The 17,372-nt window shown below is 44.7% G+C and overlaps 1 protein-coding gene across 50 annotated transcripts in view; it reads right to left on the reverse strand.

The window, feature by feature from the left end:
• LOC110529831 (ankyrin-3) overlaps positions 1–17,372 on the reverse strand; it is a 163,084-nt gene that overhangs the window by 14,042 nt on the left and 131,670 nt on the right. For 8 of the 50 annotated variants that reach the window (XM_090241756.1, XM_090241753.1, XM_090241691.1 and 5 more), the window contains exons 26-39: positions 16,671–16,773; positions 15,556–15,606; positions 14,920–15,026; positions 14,120–14,152; positions 12,937–13,161; positions 12,659–12,813; positions 12,304–12,515; positions 11,826–12,033; positions 11,544–11,640; positions 10,620–10,848; positions 10,376–10,501; positions 9,828–9,950; positions 9,292–9,321; positions 8,144–8,225 (exon numbers count right to left, since the gene is read on the reverse strand). In XM_090241756.1, the coding sequence (XP_090097882.1) occupies positions 8,144–8,225; positions 9,292–9,321; positions 9,828–9,950; positions 10,376–10,501; positions 10,620–10,848; positions 11,544–11,640; positions 11,826–12,033; positions 12,304–12,515; positions 12,659–12,813; positions 12,937–13,161; positions 14,120–14,152; positions 14,920–15,026; positions 15,556–15,606; positions 16,671–16,773 (1,781 nt within the window). Of the gene's footprint in view, positions 1–51; positions 7,213–8,143; positions 8,226–9,291; positions 9,322–9,827; positions 9,951–10,375; positions 10,502–10,619; positions 10,849–11,543; positions 11,641–11,825; positions 12,034–12,303; positions 12,516–12,658; positions 12,814–12,936; positions 13,162–14,119; positions 14,153–14,919; positions 15,027–15,555; positions 15,607–16,670; positions 16,774–17,372 lie in introns of all 50 variants that reach the window. The other 42 variants (XM_090241594.1, XM_090241634.1, XM_090241565.1 and 39 more) reach the window with 16 other exon arrangements.

The following is a 17,372-nucleotide window of genomic DNA, read 5'->3' on the forward strand; positions in this document are numbered from 1 at the left end:
ACAACGACTTCATGCAACTAAGGTTTTAACAAGTGTGAAAGTTTTACAAACTAGGCTTGATCTCCGCGACGGGGGGCGCCCGAGGCCCCGCAACCTGACTGCCCTCCTTCCCACCAGTCCGCCTACTCCTCCTGCTCCTTTCACTGCCGGAGGCCCTGTCGACCTTAGCCCTTACGGACAAGGTCCCGGCCTCAGCTCTCGAGCCTCTACCAGACCTCGACGAGTGGGAGGGCTGAGAGGGGGCCGACAGAGAGGTGCTCCTGGAGGTGCTGTCTTCCTCGGACTGTTCTCCCTGTGTCTTTTTCTCTTCATCTGACAGGCGGTCGGCCAGCTTTAGCGTCTCCCCGCTAATGCCCTTAAAGTACTCGATGGTGCGTTTACAAACCTCGCTGCCGTTTCCCCTACTCGTCTCACCTGCCGAGCTAACCTGAGATCTGTTTTTAATGGGGAACCTGGAGGGTAACTGTATGGTTACTCTCTCCCTGGTAGACTGAGCTGTTACCTGCACTGATATTGGGCAGCTGGTTGTGCTGCTCTTTTTAATATCTTTGATTGGGATTCTAGACCTGGGCTCTACTTTGGCAATGACAGGCTCTGCACTTCTCCTGACCTCAGCCTTGACAACCTGTTTGGGTTTTTGCTTCCCTATTGCTGTGTCTTGTGTACGAAAAGACCACCCTGGCGCTTTGACAGGCAGCCTAGACTTTTGCTGCTTCGTCTCAGCTTCCTTGACGGCTTCACTTTCTCTTTGTTCAGCCTGAACACTGCTTTCTTCTACTCTCTCTACAGAGTCACTACAGAACAAAGCTTCAATCCTACTGGCTTTCTGAAGTGTGGGTTCAGAAGACGACTGCAAATTAAACACGACACTGCCACACTGTATATAGTTAGCCTGCACGCTTGAGGACTCAAGGTTATTGTTGTTATTGCAGTTCTCTGCAGGGTAATCTCTTCTTTCTAACAGCTTTTGGTCTGTGTATCCGCTAGACTGACTCTCCACTGACTGGTTTTCCAAGTTAATGTACTCTGCCATCTGACTTTCTGACCTCTCTGCCTTACATTCTTTGAGATCCCCAGAGTCTTTTTTCACTGTAATGGAGACGGCTATTCCCATCTTAATGGGGGTGCGTAATTTGGGGTCAACTTTAGAGGCCGTAATGGTGCATGAGGATGTGGTCTCGGCTACAGTGACACCAGAAGGAGAATCGCTACAGCCAGTGCCAGTCTGTGCAGGGCTGCACTTTGCTGATGTGCTGCTGTCTGTGGCAGTCTCTACCTTCACCCCTTCACCCCTCTCCCCTGTTTTTGACTGAGAGGTAACTACCCCTGGATTCTTACCCCCTCTCCCCTTGTCCCCTGATTTCCCATCAGAGGAATGCTCACCAATCTGGAAAAATTGAAGTCTCTCTTCAACAAAGTCCCGCTTGCTCATGTCAATTGCACCACTGCGCGTCATCTCAAACATCTTCCCCTCGTGGAAGGGGAAAGGGTTAGGCTCGCTAGTCGGTGTGCTCTCGTCAGTCGGGGTTCTAGCAGGGGTAGTGTCTGGAGTGGTGGCTTGCGACTTGTCATCCACAGACAAACCGAAAGGCTTGGGATCTTCTTCTTTCGCTTTGGCATCAAAAACTCCTTCACCCCCTTTGCTTGACCAGGGGTCAAAGTCTAAGCCTTTCGTGGCAACAGTTTTGAAGGTAGAGTTTAACTCCTCTTCGAGTTGATAGCCAAAGAAGTTATCTGCAAAGCCTTGTCTATCGCCCTGTCTATCTGGATGTCTTCCCTCGAGAGTGTAGTCTTTTTCATCTCCAATGTTTTGATCTGAGTTTGCTTTCCCATTATCCCCTCCATCCTCACTTGGTGTTTTCTCCTCCTCTATGACTTCAAGCTTTGATTGACTAAAGGAACGATCACATGTCTTGCCATCATTGGACAGGCTGGATGTCTTAGGGTCTTGTTCACTCAACCCATCATCCTCATCTTGAAGGTCATAGCCATCGAGAGAGTCTATTTCAGTAGCATCTGTGTCATGAGAGAACTCAGTTGTGGCTATGGAGCAGTCTGTGATTGACTGGTCATTTTGCTCCAAGTCTTCCTCCTCTGCTTTAACAACGCCATTAGTACCTGACTCCTTGTTGTTTCCGTTCCTCTCAGGCTTTTTGGGTTTCAGACGCTTCTCTCCTTCCTCCTTCTCCTTCATCTTGAAGGTGTACTTTTTGTTGGGGATGGGATGGAAGATAGACTCATCATCACTAGAGTTGCTGTCATCTGCTCCAGGGGGAACTGGAGACGGAGGCTGAACCCTGATGATGGGCTCTGCAAGGAGGTGCTGATCATGTTCCTCTTGGAGGTTCACCTCCATCATCTCTGTCTCAGCCTCTGAGGAGGCACAAGACCCCCTCTTCTCAGGGTCAGAATGCTCTGCCTCTAAAGGCGGAGGTGGGGGAAACTCAATGTAAGCGACTCGTTTCTCTTTGGGTCGTTTCAATGTTTCCTGGTTTCTGTTGGAGGGTTCTGATGAGGCAGGCTTGGTTTTCTCTGGCAGAGACTCCCTGTAGATGAAAGTCTTTCCTTCGTCTTCCTCAGACTCCTCTGCTATTGGACTGGGCATGCCGGCCATATATCCAATCACGGAATCTGTCTTTCTGGAGGCAAGGCTCACCTCCTCAGAGCTTGGTGTCTCAGGAGTAACAGGACTCTTTCCAGAGCTGTCCATGAAAGTTACTTGCTCTAGAGTGTCATCCTCTGGGCTGCCTTGAGGAGATGGGGGCTGTTTTTGTTTGACAGTATAAAATGCTCCCCGTGTCTCGTGTACTGTTCGGCTCTCGTGACTCACTATTTTTTGGTACGTTCCCAGCAGTCCAGATGTTTCTTTTTCATATTGCTTGCCCACTTGGATGTTTACATAAACTGGCAATGGTTTGATGTCTTTGAAACCCTCAGTGACAACTACAGGGGTTATGTTTCCCAAGTATTCTACTTGGTCGCTATCTATACCATTACATACTACAGTTGACTGACTACTATCATAAGAATCTGAGGATTTTTCTACCGATGAGTCGTTTGTAGATTTGTTGGCTTCAGAGCTGCCATGCAACCGATTTCTAGCTAAAGTAGGTATTTGTGATCCTGCCCTTTCACACAGTTTAACAGAGGTATCTAACTTTAATGATGTGGATTGATCATTCTCTGAAAAACTACACGGCATTCTAACAGGAATTTGCGATTCCGAGTTTTTTTTTTGACTACCGGTACGTACATCACTACTATTTGGGTTTTCTCGAACCACAAGCTCTGTGTAAATAGTTTTCTTGGTTGTCTCTTCTTTACTGGTTATTCCATCTCTAAAGCCCTGCAGTTCTCTTTGTGAATTTCTGTCATTGCCATGCGCATCTTGAACTAACGTGTGAGCTAGTTTTGACACTTGGGGTTTATAGTTTCCATTTCCATGACATTCCCAAGTTTTGAAGGACTTTTTTTCTTCCTGTTCATTTCCGTTTGTGTCATGTTTAGGAGATGAGCATATATACCTATTAGCACTGGGGCTAGGTCTACTAGATCCTCTAACCTCACTTTCTAGAACTTTCCTGGTACTTCCTGGACTGTCTGGTGATTTGGGGATATTTGAGCCAGCAAAGACTTGAAACACAGGCAGTGTACTTTCCTGGAGTTTTCTTACTGGGGCATTTGATGTTTGTCCCCATTGTGGACCCTTTTCTTGCTTCTGAGCCTCTTGTTCAAATTTTAGCCTAACAGCGCTGACTTTGGAGGATGACATTTGAAATGGTTTAGAGGCGTCACCTGCATTGCCCTGTGAAGTGCCATCACCTGGTTTTCTATTGTCATCATTATACTGTAGCAGCACTCTCCTCTCTGGGCTGCTCGGTAAACTAGCACATTTTCTATCATTGGAGCCAAACCTGTCCCTGAAACGTTCTCTACATTCCTCACCACTGCTCCCATTCTTATAGGTTGATCTTTCAGGACTGCTGTGCGTAGAGCTAGGCCCAGATCGTGTTTCCCTAAAGTCTGACCTGCGGGACTTCTTCTCAGGGGATGAGAGCTCATCGTTCAGTTTCTCTGTCTTATCACGAAAAAACTGAGAGACTTCACTAAGCTTTTCCTCTGCTTCCTTAACAGTTCTGTCTACTCTGTCTTCATATATTAGCTTTTCTCTATTCTGACTCTGTCTGTCATCAGTGACACGCATCCAAACAGAGTGCTTTGGGCTACCAGGTTCTGAGGAATACTGCAATAATGTTAGTTTGTCAAAGTTATCATCTACATTGGCAATTTGACCTGATTTGTCAATGTTTGATGACCTCAAAATATATTCTTGCCTTGATCCACTAGACCGTTCCTGACTATAACTACTCCTATCTGGGGAGTGAAAATGAGACCTGTCCCTCAAATACTCCTCGGTGTCAGAGTGAGAAGAGTCTGGTTTCTCAGAGAGAAGCATTTTGTCTGCAAAGTTGTAGGACTCCCCTCTGAGTTCTGATGATTCATCATCATTATATTCCACCGACTGCTGGCTGAGAAGCTTCAGGGCTTTGTACGAGTCATCTGCCATGAGCTGTGCAGAGCTTGGACGACTATCGTCTTCCTGTGACATGGGCGTGTTTACTCTGGAAGACTCTAGGTAACAGGGGAGCGATTCTTCAGGCTCCTCCTCTCCCTGTCGTGACAGGCCACTGTTCCCTTGGTAGAAGTACATCTCCTTCTCTGGGTCATTTTTTGTTTCCCGGATGATGACCTCAGTTGGTTCAGTTTTGTTGCCCTTTTCAATATGAACCTCGATTATTCTTTCAACTTTGGGCTTTAAGTTTATATCCCTCTGCGATGTGTCATCATTGCTGGCCCTGTGCTCAAACAGTCCAGCAAGTTCTCTGGAGGGATCCCTGCCGGACTGGAAAGCTTTCATGATATCATGCACTGACATTGATTCTTCCATCCTCTCAGATGTATTCTCTTTACTCTGGGGTTTGTGGTACACCATTCGTGTGGTAGTAGTGATGTGGGTCTCTTCCTTCACACGCATGCTCTTGCCCATTGAGTCATCGTCCGGGCTGATTTTCATCTGAAATGATTTAGTTTGGTCCACATTGGATGCATTCAGATCTTTGGGTTCTGCATCAGTGTATCGAACTGCCCTTGTATCCTCCATCATTGGTTGCTTGTTATCTTCAGGAGACTCATAACTCCTAATAACACGGACAACCTCAGTCCTTGTCTCAGTGATTACTGGTGGAATATCCTGGAAAAGTGCCTTGGGTCCCATGCCTTCCGCACTCTGTGGGGCAGAGGGTGTCCTTTCACTCCTCGTCTCAAAGCCACTGTCTGAGAGGGGACTCTTGTCCTGGTCATGTGAGATGTCATCTGGAGATTCTAACATGGCATCAGGCCCAAATAGCACATCTGCTAGTTTACAGAGCTCCTTTTCTGAGGCAGAGGACCGCATGTTTGCGGGTGGCATTTTCAGCTTGTGCTCAGGTTTAAGCATTCTTTTTTGTTTCTCCTCTCCTTCCCTTCTAACCTCATCGGATCTATGCTTTGCATCTGCAGTTTTTGAGATAGAGCCACTGCCAATGTCATTTGTCAAGTAGTCTACTACCTTCAATAGATTAAAATCTCTGTCTGGTATAGTCTTAGTTTTGATTTGTGGAACCACTGTCTCATATCTTGGTGGATAACTCCAGTTGCTTGGCTGGGGATCCACTGGTGCTTGTTTAGAGCACTGTGCCTCATCTGTTTTATTAATTTTAATAGCCGTCTTGCTATCCTTGGTCAGTATCTCACTAACTTTGACCAGGTCCTGTTTAACTTTCTCTACAATTCTGCAAGGCTCCTCGTCCTCTATTTTAGCCTCTTTGGGACAGTCAGACTGGAAACCTTTGGAGGCTGAACTTGGTTCTGTTTGCAAGATGTTAGACATCCGTATCAAGTCCTCTTTCATTTCTGCCACGTCCTTCAGTATCTCTTGGCTGGAGGACAGCGGGGATGAGGTGGTGGATTTCAGGGCAGTCGGGGGCATAAATAAGGAGGATTTGATAGGTGACAGAGTCCTGGCAAAGGAAGACTGGGCTGAGTTTGTCTCAGCGGGCACAGTTTTTCGAGAGGACGAGAGGGCAGCAGCTGGCGTTGACACTTCAGGGAGCTTTTTAAATTGGGGCTCTGGCAACACATTTATAACCGAATACACTGGGACCGTCATGGTGCCAGATGTGACAGTGGCGGTAGAGTTTGGTGGGGACCTTAGAGTGGCATATAGGGAACTAGAGGCTGAGGATCTTATGGATTGGTAAGATGATGACGCGGAGGAGGACATGGACTTCAGAGTGCCATATCCAGAGGCAGAGCAGGAATTGAAAGTCTTTTCAACCTCGTCAAAGGCTGCATTTACGCTTGTTGTTGCTGCATTGGTGGTTGCCTGTATCCTCTCCTGTAAGCTGCTGGAGAGTAGGGACGTGGGCGAGGAGGAGCGGTACTTTGTAGGGGATACTGTTCCATTGATCAGAGCTGCAGCACTAGGAGGAGTGTTGGCTTTAATTGGTGAGGAAAGGGAGGAAAATAGACTTAAGGGGTCTGCATTGGACCGGACAGAGGAGAGGCCAGGAACAGTTTTTATAGGAGAGGACGATGCTGTGGTGCCAGTGCCCACCATGACACCCTTGAATGGCAGAGTTGAACTGTACATGTTCAGTGAGGATTTGGGCGAAGCAGGTGGGCTCATGGCGATTGATGACCTCTCTAGCAGACACCCCACACCAGTGGTGATGGGAGAGGTTCTAGAAGACAATGCTGCCAGTCCCTTGATGGAAACGGGGTCTGGAACGCTTCTGACTGGCGATGACAGGAGACTGGGGGTGACCTGAACTGGGTACTGGGTCTGCTGAACTACAGTCTTAATTGGGGATGAAATTGTCCTGTACGACCTGATGGGGGATGCTACGTCGCTGACTGATTTGATGGAATGGGCCGGTGAACCGCCTATGTTGGACTTGATGGGGGACGCCGAGGTGATGGACCACACGGACTTCAGTGGAGAGGCATTGGGCGTGTTGGACGATGAACTGGAGTGGGAACCGAACCCAGACTTGGCTTGCTCAGAGACGGAGACAGGAACAGCCGACCACGCCTGATAAGATCTCGTTGAAAAGACAGGTTTGTAAGCGTAGCCAGTAGGCTGTGTTCTCTGCGAGCTCCGATCAGTTGTTTCTTGAATAACCAAACCAAAGATTGAACATAAATTCAACAAAAAATAATTGAAATAATAAAACAGAGAAACCAGAGAGAGAAAGTTGGCGTCAGTAGGCCAATATTAATCAAAGCAGTAAGTATAATACAATGGTGAATTTATGCAATGTCAATTACTATCTAAACAAAGGTTGGATGAAAAGTGATTGTTTGAGGTTAATGATCTGTCACAAATAGAAAAGATACAAGCTAACACATGATGAAGCATATGAGGCAACGAAATGCTTGCGATAGCTAACAGTGGAGAAGAAAATATTAGAAATGTACCAAGACAACAACCATTCTAACCATGTGTGACTTTCGGTGTGCTTTGTCCGTTTGCCTTTTTGCTACAGTGCCTTTTATATGCTTGGTGCACTTCATGATCATATGTTTTCAATGCCAACAATGATCCCACAATCATTTTGGTAGATTATTGGTGCAATAACTGTCTCAAGGGTTCACTTATTGATTGGTTCACACAGAATGAAAGAACAATCGCAAAGCCCATAAGAGTGAGGTGTTCTTCAAAAGAATGAAAAAGATACAAGACAATAATTTAATTTGACACAAGGTTCAAAATCTATTTCAAAAATAATACATTAACATTTGGACGTTGCAATGCCAGTTGTTTTCCCACAAATGTGATGAGACAACAAAAAACAAGAAAATAAATTTCACAAAATGGAGAGGGTCTGCAAAGTATAAGACACAGTAAACCATGCAGGTGTTGTCGTGGATGGATATGAATCATGACGTCCATGATGACAGTATGCAAAGTGCTCATAATTCTACACTATGGATGTATGGATATATCGTAAAGGCAATATCTTACACCGCATATGAAGTTGTACAACATGACTGATATTTTGCATCAATTGAAGATTTATGAAAGTAAAAATGTTAAACTCACTCGCCGCAGGGTCGGTCAGATAGCTGTAGCGCTTACGCAAAGCTAAGGAGGCAAAGGTATGACGTCGGTCTGGTTTTTCAGTCTGCAACAACAAAAACAACAAAAGATGTTTTAACATAAAATATAGATTGGATTTAAAGGCCAAAAAGTTATCTTCCCCTTTTTCACACTACCGCCAGAATATCTGCAATTTTGGGGTTTTGAAATAAAATCAAGATGATGCATTTAGATTTTCTGAAGTCCATGTTGTTGAGATAGTAGGCATTGCAGGTCACAGTGTTGTACGTCACCTTCGGCTGATGACTAAAATATCCATGCTTTCCTCTGATTGGATAGATTAAGTGTGACATTGGTGGTGCGATTTAAAGTGTATTTATCTCTCTAATTTTGAAGAAACACATGCAATATGTGATTATTAGATTTGGAGTACTCTGGTGAGATGTCCACAAGCTGACACTGAGAATGCACCTGATCTCTAAAATAAATGATTTAAAGAGGACTCACTCCGATAGTCATGGATGAATGTTCTTTTGAGATCATGGGACGTAATGTAAATGAAGGAAAACACTCTGAGCTATGGCTATAAAACATGAAACATTCATGTCCTCTTTTGCTGACTAGGTTATGTTGAGTTTTCCTCATGCGACGAAGAACTCATTGGTCTTGTATAGGTGTGAACAAAGAATTGGCAGAAGATGGCTGAAACCACAACTAAGCTGGAGCACTATGCACTACGGCGCGGTTTATCCTCTATCTGCCATTTCGAAAGCACATGTACTGTATGTCACGCTCTCTGAAAATAGTGTGCAGGGATGGTGTTTCCTACTAGCCTTACCTACTGAACACATATGGAACAAAAGATATGGAAAATAAGCCAGGGTGTGGTACACAAATTGCTCCACTTGGCTTGGGATGAGGACAATAATAATGAAACCTGTTGAATTGAACTGTCATTCATGCATTACACAAAGTCACCTGACTTCTAAGCAATGATATAGATCCATTAGGCTGCAGAAGCCTATATGTATCATCAGTCAAATAACAATAATCACCACACATTCATATACACTATTGATGCTAGCGTTCACAATAACAAAGCAACGGAAAAACCTCAAAGCAGTCCATGCGATGAACAACCATGTGTTTACCTCATCATCAGGATCAGACTCCATCATGTCCTGTTTGTTCCCAAGATGCATTGCAGAGAAGGGGAAAGATGACACAATGACAGCGGGTGGTTTATAATGGGTGTGGTTGGAAATAAACATCAGGAAATGAAAATGTAGCAGCTGAGGGCAGCAAACCATATGGGCTTGGACAAAACCATAGAATGAAATAGTCCACAGCCCACCAAAGATCCAGAAAAGCAGCAAAAAGCACAGCAATGTAATTCAGAGTTTTTGAACACCACATAGAGAAATGCCTCCATAATGTAGGTCTATTACTCTCCCACAATTTGAGCCAGGCAAATGAGGAATATCCTGTGTATGACTGAATGTGTGTTTTGTGGGGGAATATAATTGGCATTGGCAATAAAAGACACAAGCAGCAGGCATTCTAACCAAACGGAGATCAACCTCTCCACTCTGGTATCGCTGCTGTTTCTGTACTCGGTCATTCAATTCATTTACATGAGGATGACATGATATGGCCCAGAGAAGATATCATTCAAATATCCACCTACCTTCTTATGAGTTGGCAGTGTGATATTCAAATTGCATATGGCAGTCTGTGGAAGACCTTTAGTGGTTTTCGGCTCTTTCAAAAATGAGAGTCGACCACATGGTTCTTGGCCCATGTCTCTGACCTAAGGATCAACAACAACATGTCCAATAAAAACATTCATTGATTTCTATACAATATATACAATAGAGTAGATCAGGGCTATTCAATTCTGGTCCTGGAGGGCCAAAACACTTCTGTTTGTTGTTTCTACCTGGTAGTTAATTGCACTCATGTGTTGAATCCCAGGTCTGAATCAATCCCTGATTAGAAGGAGAGGATTAAAACCTGACGTGTTTCGGCCCTCCAGGACTGACATTGAACAGCCCTAGAGTAGTCTGACATTCTTTTTTCGGTGCTTAAAAAAGTAATACGTGCTAAAAATGGAAATGAGCATTAGAGCTTACAACATGTCAGTAGGTTTGAAGGACGATCAAACTCTGGCACACCTCTATAATAGAAAAGTGTGACCCTATTACATATAAGAAGAGGAGGAAAATGTGACGCTACCTTCACATTGAAAGGAAGCCGGTTCTCTTTGAAAGAGAAGAAGTTGAAGATCAGCTGCTGCCCACTCTTGGTAAGAGGAGATAAGTTGCCATAGCAATCCACATGGATAGGCTTGCCCTCCAAGACCTGTAAAATCATTATCAACAAGAGCATGTCAATTCAGAAATAAACATATATCTGTGACCTGTGTCAACATATTTTGCGCATGTGTGCAGACGAGTGTGTTGGTGCAAGTGAGACCCACCTCAATGTCTTTGCTCCTGGCCACCTCTTCAAAGTTCTCCTGTTGTTCCAGAGTCTTGTCCACCTTGTCGTCCGTCATGCAGAAGCAGCGGAGGCGTGACTCCACAGGATCGTTCATCTTGGCAAACACCACAAACTTGGCCAGATACGGCACACAGATCAGCTCCCGGTATAGCTGAGAGGCCAGACCGACCGTCTCAGGAATCTGGTGGCAGTCTGCAAGCCAGAACCTGGGAGGTAAGGAAGAAACAGAGGGCAAAGCTTAATTTGTTGAAGCCAACCAGTGTCTTTTTGGCAAGAGCTTGGTTGATAGGGCCATAATAATTATAATGCATAAAAAAGCTTCACAAAACTTTGTTGATAACTACTGACCTAAATCCAGACTTGCCAATGAGCGGATGGCTAGACTTTCAATAGAGAGGCCGTATTATAGCTTACTCTTGGAGTAAGAAGAATTGGTGCTTACTACATCAAATGGCACGTAATGTTTAGATGGGTGATAGTATATTGCTCTGAGCTGAAATGTTCACCTCCATTCTATGCTCTAAAATATCTTCACCAGCTCGCACAAAAATAGTCACTACATATTTCAAATCTCCATGTTTATCAAATCAGAGGACATTCTGCAGCCTAGCAACCCTCTCAATGAAGGTCTAAGGTGTAAATCGTATCAGTTTGGTCTGACATTGAAAAGTGCTGAGGCACATGACTAAAATAATCTACTGACTAAAGCCAAGCAGTGCTCTCTGATAATATCAGGTTCTACACTGGCCACATGCTTCCCATCCTGTTAGAATACACAGGACCTTATTTACAGTAACCCAGAATTCACTGTGGCCACTTGGTTAAGACTTGTTAGCGAGGTAAATCAATACCTGGGTGGCGTGTTAACTGGTTGGGAGCATGTGAGAAAGCATGGCCTTACCTGGCCGACACGTTTGTGGTGAAGGAAACACAGTCTGTGACGAAGGACAGCGGAGTGGTTCCTGTTATGTCCTCCCACTGGGCAGGAGATGTTCCACCTGGATGGAAAACCACGGGAAAAGACAAATCCCCATCCCTGGTTAACCTTTCATCCACCTACTGCAAACCCTGTCCTCCCATCCTGTCTCCAAGTAGGAGTGAACCTTATTATCATTGAAGGTCTGAACCAATTTGAATAGAGGTATGTTCTCAGCCACAGAGGTTGTTCAGAACATGGACTTGCCTGTGATGCTGCAGAGGAGGCGCAGGCAGGGGGTGGAGTCTCCCCTGGGTCCACTGGGGTGGCCCTCTGCCGATCGGGGCGGTACAGGGATCGTCATGGTAATGGGCTTGTGGAACTTCCTCCTCCTGGGCTCCACAGTAACGATAGGGCTGAAGGTGGCCCTGTTGCCGAGGAGATTCCTCACCATGTCATCTGGGACGGGCTGAGCCTGAAGGGAAGGGGGAAACGAGGGATGAAAGAAGTGAATCAATGTTCTCTCATTTGTTTAAATTAGCATAATACCTGTAGAACTGAGAAAAGCCATTATCGTTTACAAGAATGTCATGTTATTGCAATAGAATGAAAGTAGTCAATTCATCATGAATCAAAACCATGCTCTTAGCCAAAACGTTGCAAAATTAGGTCAAAGCATAACACAAAACAGAGACTAAAGGAGTTCCTAAACATTACAGCTAACTGATTGACTTGGTGTTCAGACCTGCAGGCCAACGCGTATCTTTTTGGTGAGCGCCCCCTGTGGGAAGGAGGCCTGGACCATGGGCACGGTCAGGCTGGTCAGAGTCCCGCCCTCTGGACCCATGTGGTTACTTTCCTGCTTGATCCTGGACACCACCGCAAAGTACTGGGGGAAGTCCCTGGTGATGATCCGACAGATACGCTTCTTCTCCAGCTCAGCATTGCTGTCCAGTTCTGTTGGAAAACACATTAACAAACATGGATGGATGAAGGAATATATCCAATAAGTTATGTATGTGTGAATGACGAAGGAATGATTGGATGTGTCAGAGAGGGTCTTCAATTACATTAGCAATGTTGACCTGTGTGTAACGTACCTTCGTCCATCCCGTTGAGAATGTCTGTGATGTCACTTGGATGGCAGTCGTACTGGTGTTCCTTCCATGTGTCACCGTTGTCGCTCCTCAGCACGATCAGTTCCCTCTCCTTTCCCCTCATGGAGCCGAAATGAGGAATCTCCACGATCACAGGTCTAGAAGGGAGCAGAACACCCAGAGCTAGTTCAGAGCCCCCATAGAGCCAAAATGGTGAATCTTCACATTCAAAGAGCAAAAATGAAATAGAGTTCCGTGGCTTCGGGAAAGGAAAAACCTACCCCAGAAACTGGGCTCCTGCGGGGCCGACCTCCACCAGGCGGCTGACCAGGCCCTCTCCCTCCACCATGGGTGGGGGGTAGGCCAGTTTGTGCCTCTTGGCCAGGCGGCAGGTGATGCGGGTGGGAGCCGTGCACTTCCGGGGCGGGATGATGATACGCATGCCGTTGCTTCGACTTCCTCTCATGGACCCCCCACGGGCATCCACCATGAAGCTGACCAGGAATCTGCCGGCGCAGAAATACAAATATTAGACCAGGAAGTGGGAAAAGAGAGAGAGGCTATAACCAATGACACGTGAGACGGACGAATCCCATGCTGTGACCACCTTACACCCAAACACTCCGAAAAGAGAGAGTTGAAAGAAAATACAAGAGAGAGAGAGACAGAGATAGGATATGGTGCTTCGAATTCTCAAACTTGGCAGGTCTCACCTCTGACACTTAACAATGTCTTAGAACAACCTTTAAGACACTGAATCTGTAAAGAACTAAGAGGTGATGTAATAGAGGGTAAAGGGGAACTTCCTGCCAAGATCAATCCCTCTGAAGCAGTGATTAGTGACTGATATTAAACACTGTTACAAATGTTTCACCCCAAGTAGAAACTAAATTAATTCACAAATGAAAGAATGTGTTTAATACATGACGTGTTACATTCTGATAAATAAATGCAGTTTGGGCATCCCATGAATCGTGGAAACTGGCACCGGTATTAGTAAGCTATTAGTAGAGGAAACAAGGGAATGCTAAAGTGAAATGCCTCGTATAGTATGCCAGCTGTTTAGGTGCAATAAAGCCATAAAACCTTACCTAAGATAAAGGCACTATAATAAAGATACTGTACATGGCTGATCTGGCGGAGCTGTTACAGGAATAGTCTCTAACCTAACACCATACACAATGTTATGTACAGTGCAGTGGAGTATTTGACTGCCTACATAGTACTGTATGTTTGCCTAAGCTCGGCATTGTCTGTGTTCACTCGGCAGGCCTGCTCATACATTTTCGAGCGGCTTTATCCACATATGCAATGTCAGAGGCACCTTAGTGAGAAAATCCCAAACACATCACTAGTACTACAGCTACACAGCGCAGATGAGAGACCAGACCGCACAGATGACACGAGCACGGAGAGCAAAGAGGAAATGGTGGAAACGGTGACATCACCAGACACAATCATCACCTGGAGTCATACTGAGGGAGCGGGGAGGACAAGCTGCAAAATAAAAACCAAAACAGTGCAGGAGGCAAAAAACTTGATTTAGTAATACAGCACAATCAATTTAATTTGTCAGGGTCTGACGTATTTCGTCATGTAAGGCAAAGGAGAGGATGAAAAGGGTGGGACTGAAATCAAAGAGAACTGGAAAAATGGAGGGCATTGGGAGGGGCAGAAATGAATAAACGCTTATGGCATAACAGATAACAGAAAAAGGACAGTATAACAAAAAGAAGAAGACAGATTCCTGCACATACACTTCATCATATGTACTTCACATGAAATTCTAAGCAAACACTGCAGGGTTCATTTGAAAGACCAAAGTTCACTTTTACAACAGCGATTGGCCTAGCTTGTATTCAAATTAAAGCAACTAGAAAGGAAGACGTCATCTTTTCACTCAACCCCAGTACATGAGCCCTGACAAAACCCTAAACACGGTATCTTCCATCGGTACTGAGCCCAGGGCAGGACTTTGGACTGTCAAGTACATTTCTGATAAGACTAAATCATGTAGTCTACAGTGCAAGTTCATTACTATTCATCCCTGTGGCTCAGCAAATGAAAATTTCACAACAGACTGCAGAAAGGAAAACCTCATAACAGTATTTCACTGCAGACAACTGCTAGCTGGGTCTTTCTTGGGCTGGTGAAATGGAGTATGAAGAGTAACATTCTCCTGTGTCTGGATTAGCTGTAGTCTGGCATGGCTAGAGCTAACTGTGGCTGGGTGTCAGACTGGCTGGCAGAGGCTTGGTTCTTACCCTGAGTGAATGGGGCTGGACACAGTGTTACTGTGATCTATTGTGTCTGGGGTCCAGCTGTAGCGCCTCAGACACTCTGCATCGTAGTCCCGGGTTACAGCCAGGTGCTGTGAAAAAGCACATGCAGGAGGATGGTCACTGGGTGAGTTGTGAAGGAGACTTAATGGTTTACGACCTAACCTGACGGTGACACTCACTGATCTACAGACAGACAGAAGAAGTGATACCTTTTGTGACCGTCTACATTTCTAACACACAATAAGAGAATAAAACACCTTACCCTTACAGACAAGTGATCTAACAGGACTCATACATTCTCACAGAAACACGTTATTGTCATCTAAAACATTCAACATCACTTCAATGAAACATGCAAAATAGGATGATCCATTTAACCACAACAAGTGGCAAAAGTCCAAATGAAACAATAATTTGTTTGTATAAAAATGAATCATGGGAATTTACAGTGACCAGAAGTCGCATGGGAAAATAAACTACTATTTACCTCACTGAGATGAGGACCAATGAATGGAATGAGAATTTCAGAGCTCAAACAAACAAACATGATTGAAACCAGAAAGATGGTCATAGAGCATGAGCAGAGCGAGGTAACCCTCTATTGATGTCATCATATACCTTATTGAGAGGGTCAATCAAGTAGGACAGGTCTTTACAGACACTCTGAAGCTTTAGAGGGCAGATGAGAAATCACAATTGGGACTTGAAGAGCCTTGAGATTTTTCTACCAGTCCCTACCCACTGGGCACACGTTGTCTATTCCACGTTGGTTCAACGTAATTTCATTGAAATTACATGGAAACAACTTCAATTCAGCCAATGTGTGCCCAGTTGGCAGTCATTGGCTAACAACTCAAACATGGAGAAGATGTTGCAGTAGCTTTTACCACAAGATTGTCTTTAGCAAAGAGTGGCCTTTTAAGGTTTCATAAAGACAACCTTATTTCTGATAAGTAGATCTGATTGTGCCACAAACATCACAAAACACCAAGAATGCAACATGTGATCATCATAATGAAACAGATAAACGACAGATCGTTCTATGATGCCTCAAGCCGTGGAAAAAGCACAGGACACGTCGCTTTAATCAGTTTTTACGACCAAGTTTGAGGAAACAAATGTTTTACTATTTGAGAAAACAAGATTTTACACGCATTCCAATACAAGGCTCCTCTTTGACCCAACATCTTTGCTTACATTGCAAGAGAGGTGGTGGAAGTTGTGCATATTTTCGCTTTCTATAGTCGCGAATCCTGGGAATTTGTTTGTCGAACATGATGTCAGTGAAGTTGCAAATATTATTTACGGTACATCAGGTTAATGTTCCTGTTTTAGATCCTGCACAGTGATCACCAAAACAGGACAAATCAGGACACTGCAGTTTGGTTTTCCCAAGGCAGCTGGAAACCTTCAGTGGCCACAGGGAAGTTTGAAACAGCTCTTACAGAAAATGTCTTACATGGACTCAGCACTACAAGTGCCCAACATAAACCAAATTGACAAAAAATACAAAAATAGGCACTGGAAATAAACTGTTACCACAATCCTGGGGGAGGCCAAATCCATCATTGACCCCATCTCAGAGTTCACATAAAAATGTTAATCGTTTCATGCAATACCCAGAAACAGAGCAAGGAGAAGAGAGGTGAAAGAGACAGACACAGAGAAACCGAGAGAGAGACCACAGAAAGAGAGATACAAGAAAGGGGTAAAGGAATGTTAGGAGTACGTACCGTGTCCTTGGTCGGGGCGAGGATCTCCTCTATCATCATGCTGTCTCGCGCGTAGGAGCTGCGGTTGAGGGTGTTGGACCTATCCGAACTGAAGGAGCGGAGGCTGGGGTGTTTAAATGTTACCACGCAACACAGCGGGTGACAATGAACAGCAGGCCCAAACCAAAAGAAAAGCAAAAGTAAAACAAATCCATTACTACATGCAACCTCCAGGGAACTGAATTGGACTGTACAACGTACCGTATATAGTGCAGAGCAAGATTAGAGTCCCACAGCTGGGGATAGACGGATAGGTAGGAGTTATTCAGAGATGGAAATGAGAGTGAGGTCAGTCAGTTTTAACAGAGAGACAGCGAGAGAGAGGTAAAGGAGTTGTAGGTGTGTCTGTTTATCACGAACACAGACATAAGAGGTCAAATAGAGCCCGACTAGATGTTTCAGAGAGGACACTGGATGAACAATCACTTTTGATCTTCTAACAAACAATAAGGTGGTAACTATACACTACATAGAGTTTGGAACTAACTCAATTCAATAACTAAAACATCCAGATTCGTTATGGTTATTAAATAAAGATCTAGTTGTAACGGTCCCTAAAAATAATCTCAAACTACTTTGAAGTATCCTATTTTGTATTCAGTTAAAGTAATGTAGCTCATTCAATTAAATATTTGTTTTAGGATGGGCAAAGTTCTGTGTCTT

The sequence above is a fragment of the Oncorhynchus mykiss genome, chromosome 1, assembly GCF_057628025.1.
Source record: "Oncorhynchus mykiss isolate SJ-2025 chromosome 1, ASM5762802v1, whole genome shotgun sequence".
Taxonomy (NCBI): Eukaryota; Metazoa; Chordata; class Actinopteri; order Salmoniformes; family Salmonidae; genus Oncorhynchus; species Oncorhynchus mykiss.